The 19542-nt window shown below is 41.4% G+C and overlaps 2 protein-coding genes across 2 annotated transcripts; both read left to right on the top strand.

The window, feature by feature from the left end:
• Nucleotides 1–7163: 7163 nt before the first annotated feature.
• Nucleotides 7164–7748, top strand: LOC143896729 (uncharacterized). The gene has a single exon (XM_077404720.1). It carries the CDS (start codon nt 7164–7166, stop codon nt 7746–7748), a length of 585 nt encoding a protein of 194 aa, XP_077260846.1.
• A 1620-nt stretch (nt 7749–9368) lies between these two features.
• LOC143896728 (uncharacterized) lies at nt 9369–10165 on the top strand. The gene is made up of 2 exons (XM_077404719.1): nt 9369–9496; nt 9607–10165. The coding sequence occupies exons 1-2, from the start codon at nt 9369–9371 to the stop codon at nt 10163–10165; spliced, it is 687 nt and encodes a 228-aa protein (XP_077260845.1).
• Nucleotides 10166–19542: the final 9377 nt, after the last annotated feature.

Here is a 19542-nt window from a genome sequence, read left to right as displayed (position 1 = left end):
GGATGGTTGGCCTCTCCAGTGATTTCCTCGCACCTCCGATACTCCACGAAATGTTCCGAATGTTAGACGCGTACCTTCGCGTCCACGAAATCGCGAAACCTAAACGAGACGCAAGACGAAGTGTGGAGGTGCGTGGAATCGGCTAGCTTGACCTAATCACAGGCGGGGTTAATGAAGGGCGGCGCGATACTCGGCGGGGTGACACGTTAATTGCATACTCAGTCAGATAATAAAGAATATAACATTTATTGAGTACTGGTTGTCGGGAAAATAACAACGTTTATCCATCCGGCTTCGATCAAACACACACACACACACACACACACACACAAGATAATTTCGATAAATAAATTAAGAATAGCCGGTGGAGGGGTGTCGAGATTCATTTAACAGAACTAATATTACTGCGGACGCGAGACACCCACGGAGTATTAATTGGGTCTCTAATAAACCCGCTGAAGGTTCTATTCTCCAACAATTAATAATATGATATGAATAATATGAATAATAATAAGACGCTTAATATCACTCACGAGAGTGAGGTTCAACACAAAATGTCGCGAAATAAGGGTACGTCACGCTTGGATTGCGTGGAAACCACGTCCGGGACCGTACGAAAACTCTGTCGCAATAATATCTTAACTTAACGCGAGATATTCGGCTCGGGCGCAACGGGGAGGCGCCGAGTCATTTAACCAAGCAAGTCGCGATATCGATAATAATGTTGGGCGCCAGGTGTGGAGAAGGCCACACCACCTTTGACTCGAAGTGCGCTTCTAATGTCCACGGAACGCTAGGAAGAACTACGCAATTAACATCTTAACGCACGAAGCGTGTGAACGCCGGTAATTTCTTAACGCGAGTATAGGACGCAACGCAAGTAATACCGGACGCAAAGTTTCTCAACGCGAGAGCACAATTATCAACCCGTAATAACGAAATTCGAACACCGATCGATACGCTAACACCGACGCTCGAACACCAGAATTTCCCGACGCGAAGAAACGGTAACGCAATTGACGAACCACCGGCCCGTATGCGGCCGTATACCAAGGTCGCGAGGACAACGCAATATACTCGCGATACCGAACTCATTAACGCCTATCGCGATCCCCAGGGATTCGCCACAACGCTTGTACCACGGTTCCGCGGCCACGATACCATCCCGAGGCCCTTCGCTCTCGTTATCGATCGCGAAATTACACTCAATCTTAACATACGTTATCCCGGGCGAGAGCGTGTACCGGAGGGCGGTGTCGTGGCTTTACATATCGCGATTTACGGGCAACCTCACCGGGAATACGCCTCCTCCTGGGCTCCTCGCCGTCGCCTTTCCCCACGATCCTCGATCCTCCAGACAAATATCGAAATACCCGACTCGGGGTGGCTATCGCGTATCTTACAAAACGATTCTCGCCGACGGACGACCAGGGAGTGAAAACGCTAGACCCGCTCGATTGCGGAATCGATACGGTACCCCTTCCTGAGGGGCGCGCGAGCCAATCGGGCGCGAGCTTGCAAGCCCGCGGTGTCCCGGCGCAGTGCTGTCGATACGAGATCCTTCGGGGGCGGGCAGCGGTCCCTCGGCGGCGTGCGACTCCTCAATTCTGTCCTTAGCAGCGGACGGAATTCGGTTCTCGCCGGTGTGTCTCCGGTTTGACCATGGGGCGGTGATCAGTCACCCCGTAGGTCGATGTTTTGTAGAGATCCTTTGCTGAAGCCGGGTGTTCACCCATGCGCTTGGGGCCCCGCTATCGGCGGCCTCGTCCGTCGCTGCCGTACGTGCCGCCCGCCTGCCGCGCTGCTCTCGCCAGCCCGCGATCTCTGCTGCTTCCGCGTTTGCCACCCCTCCCGGGTCATCGATCGTCCTTGATTTTCCTCGCCACGTACTCCCTCGAAGGTTTGCCGTGGTGTGGGTGAGGTGCCGCGCGTATTACATTGCAAAAAAAAAGGAACGTCATCAGAACGTGGAAACGCAATTAATTACGACCCCTGGAGATCTCGCCGTTGCCTCCCTGGTCCGTCCCTGGGCGCGAAATTCCGCGTCTTGTGACGGCGGCGGGGCGCCGCGACGATGCGGCGAGCCGCAACGTCACAATGTATGTAATGTATGTATGTATGTATGATTGTATGTATATATGTACGTATATGTATAATGGAAGGAATATTAATCAACCATATATTTTTATATTTTATATTATAAACATTTATTCAATAAAAAATTTTTATACAATATTTTCATTTATTATTTCCCTAAACATTTTGTTCCTAAAGTACGGCATGTTGTTCTGAGTAAACGTATTTTTTTTATTTGCACAGACATACTCGGCGAACATGCAAGAGAATACACCACAATCGCTGCCGTTCGTCTGTTGCGGAATGTTCATGGCGGAATAAAATTCCCAGTCACTCATATCATAAAATTGTTTCTTTTTATCAAGACTCTCATCTTGTAAATATAGTTTTAGCGTAGCCAGACATTGCGAATTATCACCGCCCCTACTGTCGTAATAAACAATCGTTTTATCGCGGAAATCTAATATTGACATACACCAGTGAACGTTCAGATGTATAGGGATAATAATAAGATCCTGCGCAAATATGTCCACCTTCCTGGTCCATCACTTCAGAGATGAGTGACCGCTCGACAGAAGTTTCGGGTAAAAGAACGTGTTCATCGCGTGAAATTTTGAATACTTGTTCGAAGATGTACCTCTGGCGATCAGCAAATTCATATAAAAATTAATAACATCAATGACGGTAAGTATGTAGTGGTAGCCTCTGTTGAAACGTGAGTACGGACGCATCTCAACGATATCAGCTTGCCACAGATCGTCGTACCCTCGCACTATGACGTGTCTGCGGGGAAAATTTTTTCTTGCCGATGCGTGCAATTTGTCCACCAACCGTCGCTTTTCGATATTTTTATCCACATCGGTCGATTTTAACGGTCTCATGTTTCGTTGTCGCCGTTTCAGCTTCTAGTGCATCGTTCGTAGCAGTTTCTGAACAGTTCGTAACCGCTTCTGAACCATTCGTGAATCGTTCGACAGCCGGTCGACAATCGTTCCTGAATCGATCGTTGTCGTTCGTCGTCGTCAGTTAACTGCTTCTTACCACTCATCGTCGTCGTCGTCGACGTTCTTTAGCCGTTTGTAGCCTTTCCTGTCTCCGCGTAGTTCGCAGCTGTTTCTAAACCGCTCATAATTGTTTCTGAGCTGTTTTTGAACCGTTCGACAACCGTCCGACAATCGTTCTTGAACCGTTAGACAGTCGTCCGACAACCGTTCTCTCGTCGTTCGTTGCTGTTCGTCGCCGTCGTTAATTAACCGTTGCCTCTCTTCACTCGTCGCCTTTCGATAGTCGTTTCTGCTAAACCGTTTGTCCATTGTTGTTCGTTGTTGCGTCTGATTCAACGATATTCGCACGTCAAAGCTTGTTCACCGCAGCCTGTAACGCTCGCACGTTCTTCTCGAACGCGGTAAGCTTCTCGTCTGACTCTTTCCGTTGATCTGTCAAACTTTTAACGCACTGATCCACATATAGTTTGTTAACCGCGTCACCGTCAGTCTCAGGTCGCGCTACGCGACGAATCTTGCACGACCTTGCGTCAAAGTCCGTAGCGGTGCGACACAGAGCGTTGTCGCGCACAAAATTACTCACTAATCCGCTCCACCGATAATGATAGGAAATGGCATTCGTCGCGTTTTCGCGCTGCTCGAACAATCCAAATTTATTGATCGGCATTTTGACATCGATTGAACAGATCGCTGTCGCGCCGTTTAATTTATAATAAGCCCAGCCTCGCGAAGTTCCTCGATGATCGACGTGATCTCGTTGTCGTGGGCATTGTTGCCAGCTTGACGCGAAGCGTCGAGCAATCGCAGACGATCCACCAGCTCGTTGGGGTCATCCCAATGTACGTAGTCGATCTTATTGTCGGTTAGCGTCATCGCGCGAGGCGCGAATAATCCCTTTCCGGATTTTTTTTTCTTGGATTCGGTAGATATCAACGGTGAGATTACAAATCGATACTTGAATCCCACATTGCCCTTTAGTCGCCCGAGAGGATCATGTTTTAATTTATGAGCACTCGTTGCCAACAGTATGCTCCTGTACTTTTGCTTATCGTCCTCCGTGTAAATTGTGTCATCGGGTATTTTCTTGAAGATCAATTCGTAAATACCGGGTGTGCCGGCGTATCGTACGCCGTCGATATAAATGTTATCCGCTTTGTCCACGTCAAAACTTTTATTACCGAGCATCAATTTATTATTACCGAGATAAACGCCGTACGCTATGCCTATTGTTGGACAGGCGCCCAAAACCTCTGCGATGTAAATTCGGCTCAGTGGACCCAAGTGATCTTCCAACGATTCTATAAACCATTTGTTTCGGTATTCTCGCATACGTCTGACAAAGATAAAAGCAGTCGACGCTCGAGTGCCTGCCCATTGAGAAATACTCTCTCACAGTATCTTGCTTATCGCACGCCACGTCGTCGAAGACGAATATCGAGTTTAGACACGCTCGGTGGAATGACGTCACTGTTATTGGAGAAGGTGTAGTAGCCAATTTCATCGATCGATGTCAATAAATTCTTCAGATATCGATATTTCGGTTGTTGCAGCGATTTCGAGTACACGTACACGTTCTCGAAACGTACACCGTGCGGACTTTCCAGCAAACTTATCAGAACGTTGGTTTTACCACAATTCGAGGGACCGCAAATGATTGCACGTATAGTAGTCGGCAGCATCGTACCGTGTTTGCGCCTATCCGCGTTGCCCTCCATCGACCGTGATCTGTCGTCGCAATTCGTCACGCGAATCGCTAACGGTTGTCGCACAAATCTCATTTTTCCCTCACACTTTGTACAACTAAATCGAACTTTATTGTTCAAACGTCTATTTATAGGCGAGCGGAACCGCGAATCGCTCAGTCGCACAGAGACCTTCGGACATTTGCGATTTTAGCGCCGAATGTGGCAAACGTCAACGAAAATAAAAAAAAACAGGTAGAGGTCTGTTTAATCACGCGATAGGTACATTTCCGTTCAAACTGCACATTCCCGGCTATCAGTTTTGCGGTCCGGGTACTCGTTTGCAAGAACGATTGGCTAGAGGTGATCCGGGTGTAAATCCATTGGACGTGGCGTGTCGCGAGCACGACATAAACTATTCGCATAACAAAGACCTCACTAAGAGACACGCGGCGGACAAGATACTCGCCGAGAAAGCGCTAGAACGCGTCATTGCGAGAGATTCGGCTCTCGGAGAGAGGGCAGCCGCTACAGCCGTCTGGGCTGCCATGAAGGCTAAGACGAAACTTGGAATGGGCTTGAAATCACGGAAAACACGAACGAGGAAAAGGACGACGAAGAAACGGATACTTCCAACAGCGAAACGAGGCGGCGTGTTGCTAATTCTACCGTTGTTGGGAGTTCTCGGTTCTCTGGCCGGCGGAGCGGCCGGAATTACAACGGCGATGAACGCTAGCAAAGCCGCGCGGCGTCAGCTGGAAAAGACGCAACGTCACAATCGCGCCATGGAAGGTCGCGGACTTTATTTCGCTCCGTACAAATATGGACAAGGACTATATCTCGGCCCGCACAAACGCGGGCGAGGAGTAGCGTTGAGGATTAAAAAAAAAACGTCAAAAAAGACGTTAAATATGCCCACGGGTATTACGACTAACATACAATTGAGTCGACTGGCAAGGCAAATGCGCGTACCGTTCTTCAGAGGTGTTTTCATGCGTGATTCGTTACCGATCGTCGATGGCATACGTCGAAACGAGAGCGGTATTGTGAATTTGGACGATGCAACGGGCCCCGGTACTCATTGGGTAGCGTACGCCAAGAGGGGAGATGGAGTCGTATATTTCGACAGTTTCGGCAATCTTCGACCACCGAAAGAACTGGTGCGATATTTTGGACCGAGCGTGATGAAAATTGAGTACAATCGCACGTCTCATCAGCGATACGATTAGAGCATCTGTGGACAATTATGTTTGCAATTTCTCCGAACGATCGACGACGATCGGCGTTAATTTAAAACCTGACGACGCGCCGTGTGGAGACTCAGTGTTCGTCGAACAGCTTCCGCCGACATGTCAATAACGTTCACGCTGACGGGGAAGAGCAGCATCCTCGCGGAGCACTATTTTCCCACCGTGGATCTGAGCGACGGTGACTACGAGCTCGGGCTAACGTGTTTCGAGACTTATCACACGATTCCGAACGTGAATTCTTTGAATAATAAATTTTATTTCGACGAGGATGACACGGAAATTACGATTCCCGAGGGATCGTACGGGCCATACACAAGTTTTTGAAACGTGAAATTTCGCGTAAACGTCCGCGACGCGTGGTTCGTTCCAACGACGATCGTCGTACGTCGATCGCGGATATCGCGCGAGAGGAAACCGTTCGCGCGAACGGCTATGAAGACGAGGTCGCGGAATACCCGATAGTGCTTCGCGCAAATTACAATACGATGAAGAGCGAGATCAAGTGCGCTTTCAGAGTGAACTTTAACAAACCGAACAACGTCGGATCGCTGCTGGGATTCTCGTCGACGCGTATATTGCAGTCGGGACAATGGCACGAATCGGACGCACCGATGAATATTATCAATGTAAACGTTATCCGCGTGGAGTGTAACGTGACCACGGGTGCGTACAGCAACGGCAAACGCGTTCATACGATACACGAATTTTCACCGAGCGTACCACCGGAATATAAGATATCGGAAACGCCGGCGCAGATCATTTACCTGCCGATCATTGCGCGGAGCGTTACAAATCTAACGATACGCGTCGCTGATCAAGACGGACGATTGCTCGATTTTCGCGGAGAAGAGATCACCGTCAGATTGCACGTACGACAGCGAGAGCAATAACGCGCCAGTGTATGTGCGTGAGCGTGAGTGTACGCGTCAGTGTGTGCGTGAGCGTGAGTGTACGCGCGACACATGAGATGCTAGTGTTGAACGACTCGGAGCACGCGACAGATAACAATAATATCTTTACGACTGCGTCAATCGACGATATCGTCAAGTCGACATACGGCGGCTTTAAACAAGCGACGAAAAAGAAGCTCAACGCGTCGAACGTTAAGTTTTTACAATCTCTGGGATTCGCGGTGCGAAACATCTGAAACGATGACTGAAATTCTCAACATTGGAGGCGAGCCGGTCTTTGACGATCGCATCATCAAGATCGAGACTCACACGTACAACCCGTACGCCAACACAACGTTTGACTATAGCGACGAGATACGGATACCCATACAACAACAGGATCTGTATACGTTGCCGTGCGAAAGTTTTCTCTACGTCGAAGGAACATTGACGGTGACCAGAGCAGCCGGTCAAGCCGATAACGTGGTATTGGGTACTAATTGCGTCGCGTTCATGTTTGACGAGATTCGATACGAGCTCGACGGTATGGAAATTGATCGTTGCAGAAACGTAGGAATAACCAGCACGCTCAAGAACTACGTTACGGTATCGTCCGACAGAAGCGTGATCCTGCGAAACGCGGGCTGGGAACCACATAATAACCCGAACAGATATTTCAATTTCTGCGTACCGCTCAACTTGTTACTGGGATTTTGCGAGGATTACAAACGCGTGGTGATCAACGCTCGTCACGAATTGATCTTGATACGAACGCGCAACGACAACAATTCCTTGGTGAGAAGTCTCGCGTTGGAGCCTACTATCAAAATACTCAAGATACAATAGCGAATGCCTCACGTGGTATTGAACGAGATCAACAAGCTGTCGATGCTGCGCACCTTGGAAGACGGACGATATCTAAGTATGGGTTTCCGTTCGTGGGATCTGTATGAGTATCCCCTGTTGCAGAACTCGACCAAGCATTCGTGGGCCATTAAGACCGCGACCCAGCTCGAGAAACCGCAATACGTCGTCTTCGCTCTGCAGACGGGTCGGAAGAACGTCATGTCCGCCGACACAAGCCGATTCGACGACTGCAACTTGACCAACGTAAAACTCTATCTAAACTCGGAAGTTTATCCATACGACGACCTGAATTTGGACTTTGGTAAACACAGATGGGCGATTCTGTACGATATGTACGCACGTTTCTGCAAGGGATACTACGGATACAAATACCTCGAGCCGAGTCTCACCGTTTTGACTTTTCTACGTAACGGTCCGTTTGTGATCATCGATTGCTCTCGCCAAAACGAATCCGTCAAAAACGCCACCGTGGATGTTAGACTAGAATTCGACTGCATGGAGAACGTACCGCCGAATACCTCCGCGTACTGTCTCATCATACACGACCGCGTGATTGAGTACAACCCGTTGACGAACGTGGTGCGCAAAATGGTCTGAATGTTCGCGGCAACGTCGACGTAAATATTTTCTCTCTCTTTCCATCAATCTCCGATACAATTATTGAGAGGGGTAAGGGAGGGGGGGAGTATAAATCAGAGTGTCGCGAGACGGTTTGCAGAGTTGCGCGTCATTCCTCCCGATTGACGCATCGACGAGCGAGAGAAAGATAAAGAAATCTCGTCATGTCCGTACCAACGTTCGTGGACCTGCAAGGATTCCTTGTCGGGATGAAATTTGTCGTGAAGGAGGTGGCGGTGCTGAGAAAAGGCTGCGTTCTGACGCATCACATCTTTCATTAGCCCATGCCGTGGAATCTCTTCACAAAATCCGACAAATCGTGCGCTACCTGGTTGATTCGCAATCACCATAAATTACGATGGAAAGACGGAAACGTGCCGTACAGTATGGTAAAACGCTTGACTACATCGGCCGTGCTTGGTATAGAAGAAAACAAAAAAGAAGACAAAGAAGACGATGACGACGAGATGCCGACTCTTGTGTACGTCAAGGAATGCCAAAAACGAGAATGGCTGGTCAATCTCCTGGAGAATTATGCGCAAAAAAACCTAATTGTCGAGACTCTGGATGCGCATTACGAAGATATCAAATCTTTGAATAAATTAGATGACACCAATACTCTGCGATGCGGAAAACATAAAAAGAATTGCGCGTTACAAAATGTAATAAAACTATTTAACTGGTGGTCACGCGCGACGCCATAAAGATTTGCGATCTTTTTTTAATAAATAAATTATATATAACTTTTTATAATGTTTTATTTCTTACTCCCTTTCCTTTCTCCAATCATCACTGTTAGAGTAGGCTTTACTTCCCCCTTTCCTAAAAAAAATCCACTGCGCAGTTCTATAAACATTATTTCCCCCTCTCCCTTTCCCCCACCACATCATTACTTTGGGAATATTCGATTAATTTTATATGATCAGTCTTGTCGCGATCGTTTATACTGACGGTCAACTTCTCAGAGCCTAGAAAGCGAAAATGTTCTCCTTTGAAGAATGCAATAGCAGCAGCAGCAGCAACAACGGTGCAAAACGCATGAATACCATGAATTATTACGTGCCGATTCACAACGTTGAAACTCAAACGTATGAGAAGAAATGTAATAAGTAAGTTTCGTTTAGGATAAAAAAAAACATATAGAGCCTACCCCAGTTTTTATATCTTAGCAAATTGTATACTTATGATAAATAAAACTAATTTCATTTATTTTATACAGCATTTCGTTGGATCGTCGCGCGGTTCGTATACTCAGCAGACGATACGCGCTGACAGCTACGGAATACAAATTCCTTGAAATTGGTATCAACGTGGGTCCACCGAGCTACGTGGAGATCGCCGTTGGAGATCCTCGCCGAGGAAAGGAACTGCTGTTGTCTCTCGAAACGTGGAAGGCACTATACGAGCAACGGCAAAATATTCAGAATTTCTTTCGCAATAACTTCAAAGATATCCATAGTTTTATAAACGTTGGACCGCTAACGGTGAGAGTTTGTACGGTTAATAACATCAAACTCATACGTCTCAAATCTGCAAACGTATGCTTGAGAATGACCGAATCGACGATGCATCGTATGTTCGATCTCGATTGGTGCATCGATGCGAGATTCGATCGTTTGATCAGAATACTTGCAACGGTCGATGCAAAGTTTGCGCAGTTCTCCGATATCGCGTCCACTGTGAAGGATCCCAAGGAAGCGTCGAACGTAATGAACGCTAGTGATGCGTTCAATACGAATCAGATCGTCGATTGTAAGCTCGCAGCTTTAGTTTTTTAGTATGTAATATATATTATGTTTTTTTACAACTAAATGAACGATGTAATTTCTTTGCGTGCATGCCCATCCCTACCTATATTTTATCCAAATGTTGTTTACGACGAACATGTTCCAACAGGTTCGATGCGTTATCGGGTTGATCATCGTCCCGATGACGTCATTTTTTTTTTGTTTTTTACGTACTGCGTCGTAAAAAAATAGCGCGAAATTGTTTAGTCTACGAGATCACAACTTTTTTTCTTAGAAAAATGTTGTTTACGACGAACATGTCCCGACAGGTTCGATGCGTCATCGACAAAATACGATCCTTACACAGTGCGCTATCGAGTTAGTCTTACCCATTGTACGCCGCCTAGCGGCGTCGTTGCGAACGAGGCCCCCGCGACCCGACGGACCCCGCGGCGCAACCGCGGATTTCTACGCGGCCCCCGCGGACCGCCGCGGACCCCCACGCGGACCCGCGGCGCGACCGCGAACGCGAACGCGGACCCCCTTCCCCCCGCGCGGACCAGCAGGGAACCACCACCACCACCACCACCGCCACCACCACCACCACCGCCACCACCGCCACCACCGCCACCACCGCCACCACCACCACCACCGCCACCCCCGCCACCACCGCCACCACCGCCACCACCGCCACCACCGCCACCACCACCACCATCATCATCATCATCATCATCATCATCATTATTATTATTATAATATATGATCTAGGCTATATACCTTGTTTCTAATGGTAATAGAGAACGCGAAAAGATGGCAGAAGATATTAATGAGTGCATTAATAAAGTAAATTGTGGCAATTCAACGAAACAAAAAAAATTATTGGTTTCGGAAAAATCTAGATGTAAAAAAATTTTAAACAGGAGAAGTAGACAATGTCTGGACGTCTGAGAGTATCGCACTTGATTCAATTAGTAAAAAATAATGAAATTATATGGAATTACTGCATTTATTTTTATGAAAGAAAGATCAAAATTTTAAATAAGTATTGCATGGGATTTTATCGTAAAAAACTTGAAAAGTAAGACCTAAAAATTTATTAGAAACTAAACAATTTTCTGAATTAAACTGAAATGTGCTCTCACAATATACAAACTCGCCTTAATTCTTTGATAATTTTAAATATTTTAGATACATTTCCCGATATCTCTTTTTTCTTTAATCCAATTGTGGCTTAATCCAAATGGAAAAGTTTGGTCGATTATTTTTGGAAAAAAGTAGCTTCACGTCCAAAAACAACTGGATCTGCTGCCGCTGCTCCCGAATCGTGGCCATTATATGTCGAGAATATGACATTTCTTCAAGAAATACAAATTAAACAAAAATAGTAATTCAAATCTGTAAAAAATAATTTTTATGTTATAGTAGATTATTATCTATTTCAGGACTATTGATAATTTTCTTAAGGAAGATGAAGAAAATAGAACTAATGAAAAAATTAGAAGAGGAAGAACCAACAAAAACAATAACGGCATCGAGGAAATAGCGTCAGCTTTAACCGAATTGGCAAAGGCACCATCAATAATTCCACCTCCATTGCCCGCTCCTTTACCACAAAACACTACATACCAGATACACTACACAATTTTCCGCGAGGGCGTGTATCACTGGTGGCGCGTACCGCCAAATTGGTTTAAAAGAATATTTCCTTGATAGAAGCCATCTAAGAAGTAATTTTCTTCAAGAAAGTAAAATTTTGTCATTAAGAAAAGGAAACGTTATAACCCACAAAAGTCATACTTTATTCAAGAAAATGATTTATTACATGGCTCTTAAGAAATTATTTCATTGGATTTAAATATTTATTTTCTTGGCGTATAGATTTTAAATATTACACTCTTTCTTAAAAAAATGTTACTACATAGAAAAAAATTATTTTCTTGTTAAAGAATAAATGTTTACTTATAACAAGAAATTAAGTGTCAAAGAGCATATAAATTTCAACTAAAAAAATTGTTATTTTGATTCTGATATCGTACATTTTTATTTAAATTAAATAAATATTTACTTAAATAAAAAACATAATTTAAAAACATATTTATTTGGTTTAAAAAAATATTCCTTTGGTAGGAGCCGCCTAAGAAGTAATTTTCTTCAAGAAAGTAAAATTTTGTCATTAAGAAAAGGAAACGTTATAATCCACAAAAGTCATACTTTATTCAAGAAAATGATTTATTACATGGCTCAAGAAATTATTTTATTGGATTTAAATACTTATTTTCTTGGCGTATATATTTTAAATATTACACTTTTTCTTAAAAAAATGTTACTACATAGAAAAAAATTATTTTTTTGTTTAATGTTTACTTATAACAAGATATTAAGTGTCAAAGAGCATATAAATTTCAACTAAAAAAATTGTCATTTTAATTCTAGAAAACATTTTCTAAGATGTAATTTTTAAAGTGAAGAAAGTTAGATTTCTCATCTTGAAATAACAGTTTATTTTGTTTAATAAATAATATTCTGTATTTTTTTAATGAAATCTTTACTTAAATGTAGAAAATGTATATATAATGACTTAAAATAATTTATTTAATACAATACACATATTTACTTGGAATTAGATATTTTTATTTAAATAAAATGAAAGGTAGATTAAAATACAATTGTCCTCATCGAACTCACGCTGAAAAACGAAAAATAATATAATTTATTTTATTGTCAATTTAATTGTATATATATTTGCAATAAAAATTGTCTAATATGATTTTTGTAAATAAAACGTTTTATTTTAATGTAACAATACCAACTGTTGATAATTTAAAAAATTTAATGTTTTACATTAGTCTGTTTATCCCAAAGTTACCTAAAATTAAACTAATACGGAACTTTTAAAATTACAATTAATTTATAAGAATGACTTTCAATTTTGTAAGTGATAGGGAATGACATATTCAATATATATTATAGACTCAAATAACGATGGGATAAAACTAGGAATTTAACGTATTATACTCGTTTTTCAATCTTAATTTGGAATAAAATGGAATTTGTTCTGTTGTAAATATCGTCAAAATTCAATGGAATTCGATATATACATATTGATTTCCAAATTTGGGATTCAATGGTATTTATTTCATTGTCGGAATAGTCGGAATTCAATGGAGTTCAACACGGACACTTTTCAATCCCTATCCTGGCATTCAATGGTATTCATTTTATTGTCAGAATAGACGGAATTCAATGGAATTCAATACGGAAATTTTTAATTCCTAGTTTGGCATTTAATGGTATTCATTTCGTTAACGAAATCAATGGTATTCAATGGAATTCATGACGAAACTTTCCAATTCCTAACCTGACATTCAGTGGTATAATATTTTTGTGTCGGAATTGGATGGGATTCAAAAAAGACAAATTCTTTCCAAAATAAGGAATTCCATGATATTGAAACTATTTCAATCCCTTTTTGGACACAATGGAATTCGGAAAGTCCTTAATTGAATTCCTGGTAATCCCGTTTTAATTCTTTTTAATCTTTTTTCGTTTGCTGGAATCAATACCGTATTTACGTTTTTTCTGACGCCCCCCATATGATAAAATTGGCACGAAATCACTTTGTGGATCATGGATTTCTTTATAATGGAATCCACATAACCAAGAATCTCTTGCATTTACTTTTGAGAACGACAGCAAATACAGATTTGAGAATAGCCCATAAGTTGACACAACATCATTTAGATGTAAAAGGCCCTCAGCGTCAAAATGTGAAACTGGCTGCACAAGTATTTTCCAACAGCACAGCAAAAGCTATTCAATCTTGCGCTAGAAAAGGTCTTGCTGGTTTTGAAAATTGCTCTCCAGTGGTTCGTGTGCTGGAAATATTCAATAAGTGGTTCGACATTTTCAACAGTAGAACGATGTATGGAAAAAATCCAGAACTTCACGGATTCGGTGTTCAACTTGAATCTCAATGTCAAGTATTGCAAGAAATGAAAGAGTTTATCACAAACATGACTGTTTTCGGGAAGAAAAATCTATGCTTCCTTTTCAGAAGGGCATCGCACTGTGCTGTCGCTCGTTGCTAAGTTTATTTGCATATTTGAAAACAACCTATGGCCAAGAAAAAGTCCAATTTCTCATGACTTGCCGACTAAATCAAGATGGGCTGGAGAATATGTTCTCTTACCTTCGTGGTATGGGAGGATATAATAATCACCCCAATGCTACAGATCTACAAAATAGACTTCGGTGGTATGTTCTTGGGAAACACTCCACAGCTCTCTTTTCAGTTTGAGCAAACACCGTTCCAGATCCACTCGACTCAAGTTTGACGGAAGCACAAAATCCGTCGAAGAAAAATCCTTCATATTCTGCCTCACAACAAAATGAAGATGAACTTCTGATAAACATGGGCTCGTTAGAATCTTCAAAAGATGATGGAGAAAAAGAAGGCTGCGAAATAATGGAAAATGAGCTGAGTAAGATGACGTATGTGGATGATAGCAATCCGATGAAAACTGACAATTATGAATTACTGAAGCTTCCTGAAGGTTTCAAAGAATTCATTGAACAAGGCGATGATTTTGAAGGTGAATATTAAGCGCGTTCAGCAGACCAAGCCGCTCAGTCAAACGTGATTGACTTTTACTTTTAGAACCAACCAATCAACGCAGAGTGTTGGTAAGACAAACTCAACAGTTGTTTCTGCTGAGCGCGCCTATTGAGGCAAAAATGAACAAACTTATGTCCTGCTATAACATTTTTATGGTAAAAGTACTAACCATGCATGTTATTGGGACAAAAAGATTACATAAACAGAGAGAGAGAGAGAGAGAGAGAGAGAGAGAGAGAGAGAGAGTAGAAGGAAATTTTCATCATCATTACTCTATTTATATTGTTAATAGCATCTGTCATTGGATTTAAAATTAATTGTACATAATTAAATGAGATTGACACGAATTTTTTTTTATCACTAGTTTCACATTTCTACGACTATAAGCCAACAGAAGAAGAAATGAATCTCGTCGAACAGGTCGAAAATGTCGACAAAATTGATGACCGGGAATGGATCTGCAATCAAGGCTTAAAAAACATCGCGGGATATGTTGCCTATCGGTTTAGAGACAAGTATTCCTTTTTAGGTAATCCAACAAGAGATTTAGGATCGCTGGATAACTCGGAATATATAACGATGTTATCGAGAGGGGGTTTGATGTACCTCTCTGAAGAATTCATTAAGGTAGCAAACATCATAGACAATGTATTTGAAGAATTTCACGGGGCAAATCAACTAAAACCAAAAATAAAACATATTTTTCAAAAAGTGGCAGATCTTGTAATGGAGAAAAATGACTCCGTTTCTCGTGATGCACTTTTGTGTTTGGTGCGCACGAGAACGTACATCAGGCTCAGGAAATGGAACATGCAAATTCGAGAAGAAAATAAGTTTAAGAAAATAGCTAAAAAAAGTAGAAAAGAAAAAAAATTAAGAAAATGTTTAATAAAACTGTTAACTAGCAATTAATGTTTTTTTCCATAGAACTTCGAACGACGTCCCTATCCACTTTCATTGTTTTCTAATTTTTATATATTTTTCCCATAAATAGGTGATTTAGAATAAAATATAAAGAGGGGATTCATTTTTTGTAGGGCCAATTTTTAGTTTTTTTTTAAGGTATTTTACATTTAAATTCTGAAGATATTAAAAAAAAGGTAAATCGGTGAGTGATAATAATCGTTTTTTAATTAATTTCCTTCAATCAGCCTGATTCATTATCATTAATTGCAACTGGGTCAATAAAAAAAGGTACAGTGGGGATTCAAACCCGAGTCAAAAATATACAAAGCAGAATACTTGCCGCTACACCACTGACCATTTCTGAAACTATCTTTTGTGACGTGATTTATATTCATTAACAATACTTGTTAACTAGCATAGTTTCGATTTTATTCATCAATTACAAACGCTTATTACTCGTCGATATTTTTTTTTTCATAAGTTTGATTTATAATTTTTCCAAAATGACTTGTTTATCGGTAAAAAAAACCAATTTTCTCCAAAATTTATACCATAGAAAATTAAATATGGTTTTCTTTATGGAAGCTTGTTTTCGTGATATTATTTCCATTTGTTATGAAAAATTAATAACTTTTCAGTAATTATGACTAAGAGATTTTCCTATCCATTTCTATTTGTTTGAATGACCGCTAGTAATGGCCGAAAACTGTGCGGCGTTTTCTATTGGCTGTGAAACTCATGATGCGCATTGCCTCACCTTATTTCTTTCCACCATGAGCAGATCGTACTAATTGGCTACAAAATAGAGAAGTTATAGAAACTCGAGAACTTCTCTATTTTGTAGCCAATCAGTACGATCTGGGCAGCGATCATGTAACTTTTCCCCTAGGGCGGAAAGGCGAAAAGTGAAAAGTTCCACGTGAACTCGTGATCAGCAGAGGGGGTCATTGTACATGTAATTGTTTGTGAAACTTGTGCAGCTATCTGCAAAGTTCTCTCTCCAATTTATTTAAAAGTACCAACAATTGAAAACTGGCAAAACAAGAGTAAAAGATTTTATGAAGAATGGAACCTTCCTAACTGTTGTTGTGCTATAGTCGGGAAGCACATAAGGGCCTTGGCACATAGAAAAACTTCAAGCTCCAAATAAATCTGGAAGTTCCTATTTTAATTACAAAAAAAGTTTTAGCATTATATTGATGGCTGTTTGTGACGTTGATTACGTATTTACACTTGTGAACATTGAATCCTATGGTTCACAAAACGATGGAGGTGTTTTCAAAGACTCAGCCTTTGGGCGAGCGCTGAACTCTGGTATAATAAAACTAAAAAAAAAAAAGTGGTAGTATTATACCTCGAAAAAACCTAAGTAACAAGTGGTAGATCCTTATATCTCGAAAAATCTCGAAAAAATCTAAGCAGTAGTATCTTTATTTCCGAAAAATTATAACCCAAGTGATACACGTCACAAAATTATGTTACCTTATCAAAAAGAAGAGTCGCGCTTCAAGTGATCTATTACAATTACAAAAAAGAAATGATATCTCTTTAAATTAGAGCGCCAATTACAGAGAGAACATGTATATTGCCTCAAAAAATAATTGTTGCACTACTTTGAAAAATCTTTACATTGTGTCAATTAGAAAAGAATGTATAATAACAATTTTATAAGATTAAAAAATTTTATTTAAATTTAACAAGGGAATACAAGATATTTAAATACAAAGTTATTTACATGTGTATTTTTTAATGGCCACAAAGAATTACAGAGGTAACAGTACAAAATAAAAATATTAAGAATGCGATGGGAGTAATATTAAATGATTATCAGCGTGGATGTGGGAGTGAGTGATATAGGTGTGCGTAACGACGCGGACGGCGGATAATGCGGCTTATAATTAAGTATAGAATAAGTTTATTTATTTATTTAAAATTTGAGGTCTAGCAGCGCCAAGTATTTTTACAAGAAAAATTTATGTATTTTAATAAAATATTTTTATTTTGTACTGTTACCTCTGTAATTCTTTGTGGCCATTAAAAAATACACATGTAAATAACTTTGTATTTAAATATCTTGTATTCCTTTGTTAAATTTAAATAAAATTTTTTAATCTTATAAAATTGTTATTATACATTCTTTTCTAATTGACACAATGTAAAGATTTTTCAAAGTAGTGCAACAATTATTTTTTGAGGCAATATACATGTTGATTATTTAGCAGGATCGAGTGGTTTCGGGAACCTCGCGAATAAGATTGAGCAAGTAAAAGATATACTAGAATATATTTCAAAGAGTACAGAAACGTAAACTCGAACTTAAACTTTTGTCGAACTGAACATGAGTAACGGCTTGTACAACGACGTGCTGCTTACTGCGGCGTGCGCGACTGACGAGAGAGGCGAGCCGGGGGGGGAAGGAAAAACAAAACGCTAACGCATGCACGGTCGCTGTTGCCTCAATAATAATAACGGCGTGAAGCGCGCCAAGCTTAAAGGTCATTTCACGGTGACAATCCAACATTCCCACCGCTTAAGTGCTTCACGCATCTATTTGTTAGATTTAACATAGCACATAAATCTTTGAAACGCTCTCTTGGGACGGCTTTTGTATAAATATCCGCTCGTTGCAGATTACTAGGAATGTAACATACTTTTAACTCGTTCTCCTCTACTTTTTCGCGTAGAAAATGATAGCGGATGTCATTATGTTTAGTTCTTTTGTGATAGACCGGATTCTTTACCAACTGAATTGCAGATTGATTATCTACGTGAATAATCGTAGCTTTCTCACATTGACATCCGATATCGTTCATAAGTTTTCTAAGCCATATAGCTTCTTTTGCCGCCGCTGCGGCCGCAACATATTCAGCCTCGGTCGTGCTTAAAGTTACAGATTTCTGTCTTTGGGATGACCAAGTTACCGGACCGTTCGCAAGCATAAACACATAACCGGTTGTCGAGCGCCGCGTCTCAACATCGCCTGCAAAATCTGCGTCCGAATATCCTTCTAATATGAAATCGTTCCCACCGCTTTTGTACATTATTCCAAGCTCCGCGGTCCCTATCAAATATTTAAAGCAAAACACATTTTGCTGCATTCCAATGACTTTGATTATGTTTGTTCAGAAATCGGCTAAGTACGTTCACCGCAAACGCTATATAGGGTCTTGATACTACGGCCAAGAACATTAATGAACCCACAGCTTCCCTGTACGGAATATTCAAAATCTCTGATTCATTCTTTTCTACCGGACCAAGCATCGCGTGTGGATCCGCAGGTATGGAAACCGGTTTCGCGTCGTTCATACCAAATTGCTCTATTATTTGCGTGATATACGCTCTCTGATGAATTTGCATTGATTTTTCAATGCGATTGCGTTCTATTTGCAAACCCACGAACATCGATGTATCTCCCAAAGTTATCTCAAACGATTTTCCTAATTCGCTAATAATATATTGGAGAACATCATAAGACTTGCACGCAATCAAACCATCGTCCACGAATATTACTAGAAATACGCGCACATTTTTATTCTCACCGACATAAATACATTTTTCCGAATCGCATGGCACGAGATTAAATTTTTTCAAAAAGTTTGTAAATTTCTCGTTCCAACATTGCGCGGCTTGTTTGATACCGTAAAGTGATTTATTTAAGCGACACATCACAGCACTTATGTCGTCGTCGACCTCTAGTCCTTCGGGTATCTTTAGATAGAGTTCTTCCTTCACTTCTCCGTGCAAGAACGCCGTCTTCACGTCGAATTGAATCAGTTCGAGATCCAAATGGGTTATCATCGCCAGGAACACTCGCAGAGAATCGTAGCGCACCACTAAAGCGAAAGTCTCGGTGTAATCGAGCCCTTCCTTTTGTTGGAATCCGCGCGCAACCAATCGCGCCTTGAAC

The sequence above is a fragment of the Temnothorax americanus genome, unplaced genomic scaffold (assembly GCF_048541705.1).
Source record: "Temnothorax americanus isolate GAGA-0224 unplaced genomic scaffold, ASM4854170v1 Scaffold194, whole genome shotgun sequence".
In the NCBI taxonomy this organism is placed as follows: domain Eukaryota; kingdom Metazoa; phylum Arthropoda; class Insecta; order Hymenoptera; family Formicidae; genus Temnothorax; species Temnothorax americanus.
Note: the sequence above shows the minus strand (reverse complement) of the source record. Positions and strands in the feature narration are given on the sequence as shown.

Coding starts and splice junctions, on each gene's coding strand:
- LOC143896729 (XM_077404720.1), top strand. CDS start 7,164: ATGACTGAAATTCTCAACATTGGAGGCGAGCCGGTCTTTGACGATCGC.
- LOC143896728 (XM_077404719.1), top strand. CDS start 9,369: ATGTTCTCCTTTGAAGAATGCAATAGCAGCAGCAGCAGCAACAACGGT. Junction 9,497..9,606: donor TATGAGAAGAAATGTAATAA/GTAAGTTTCGTT, acceptor TATTTTATACAG/CATTTCGTTGGATCGTCGCG.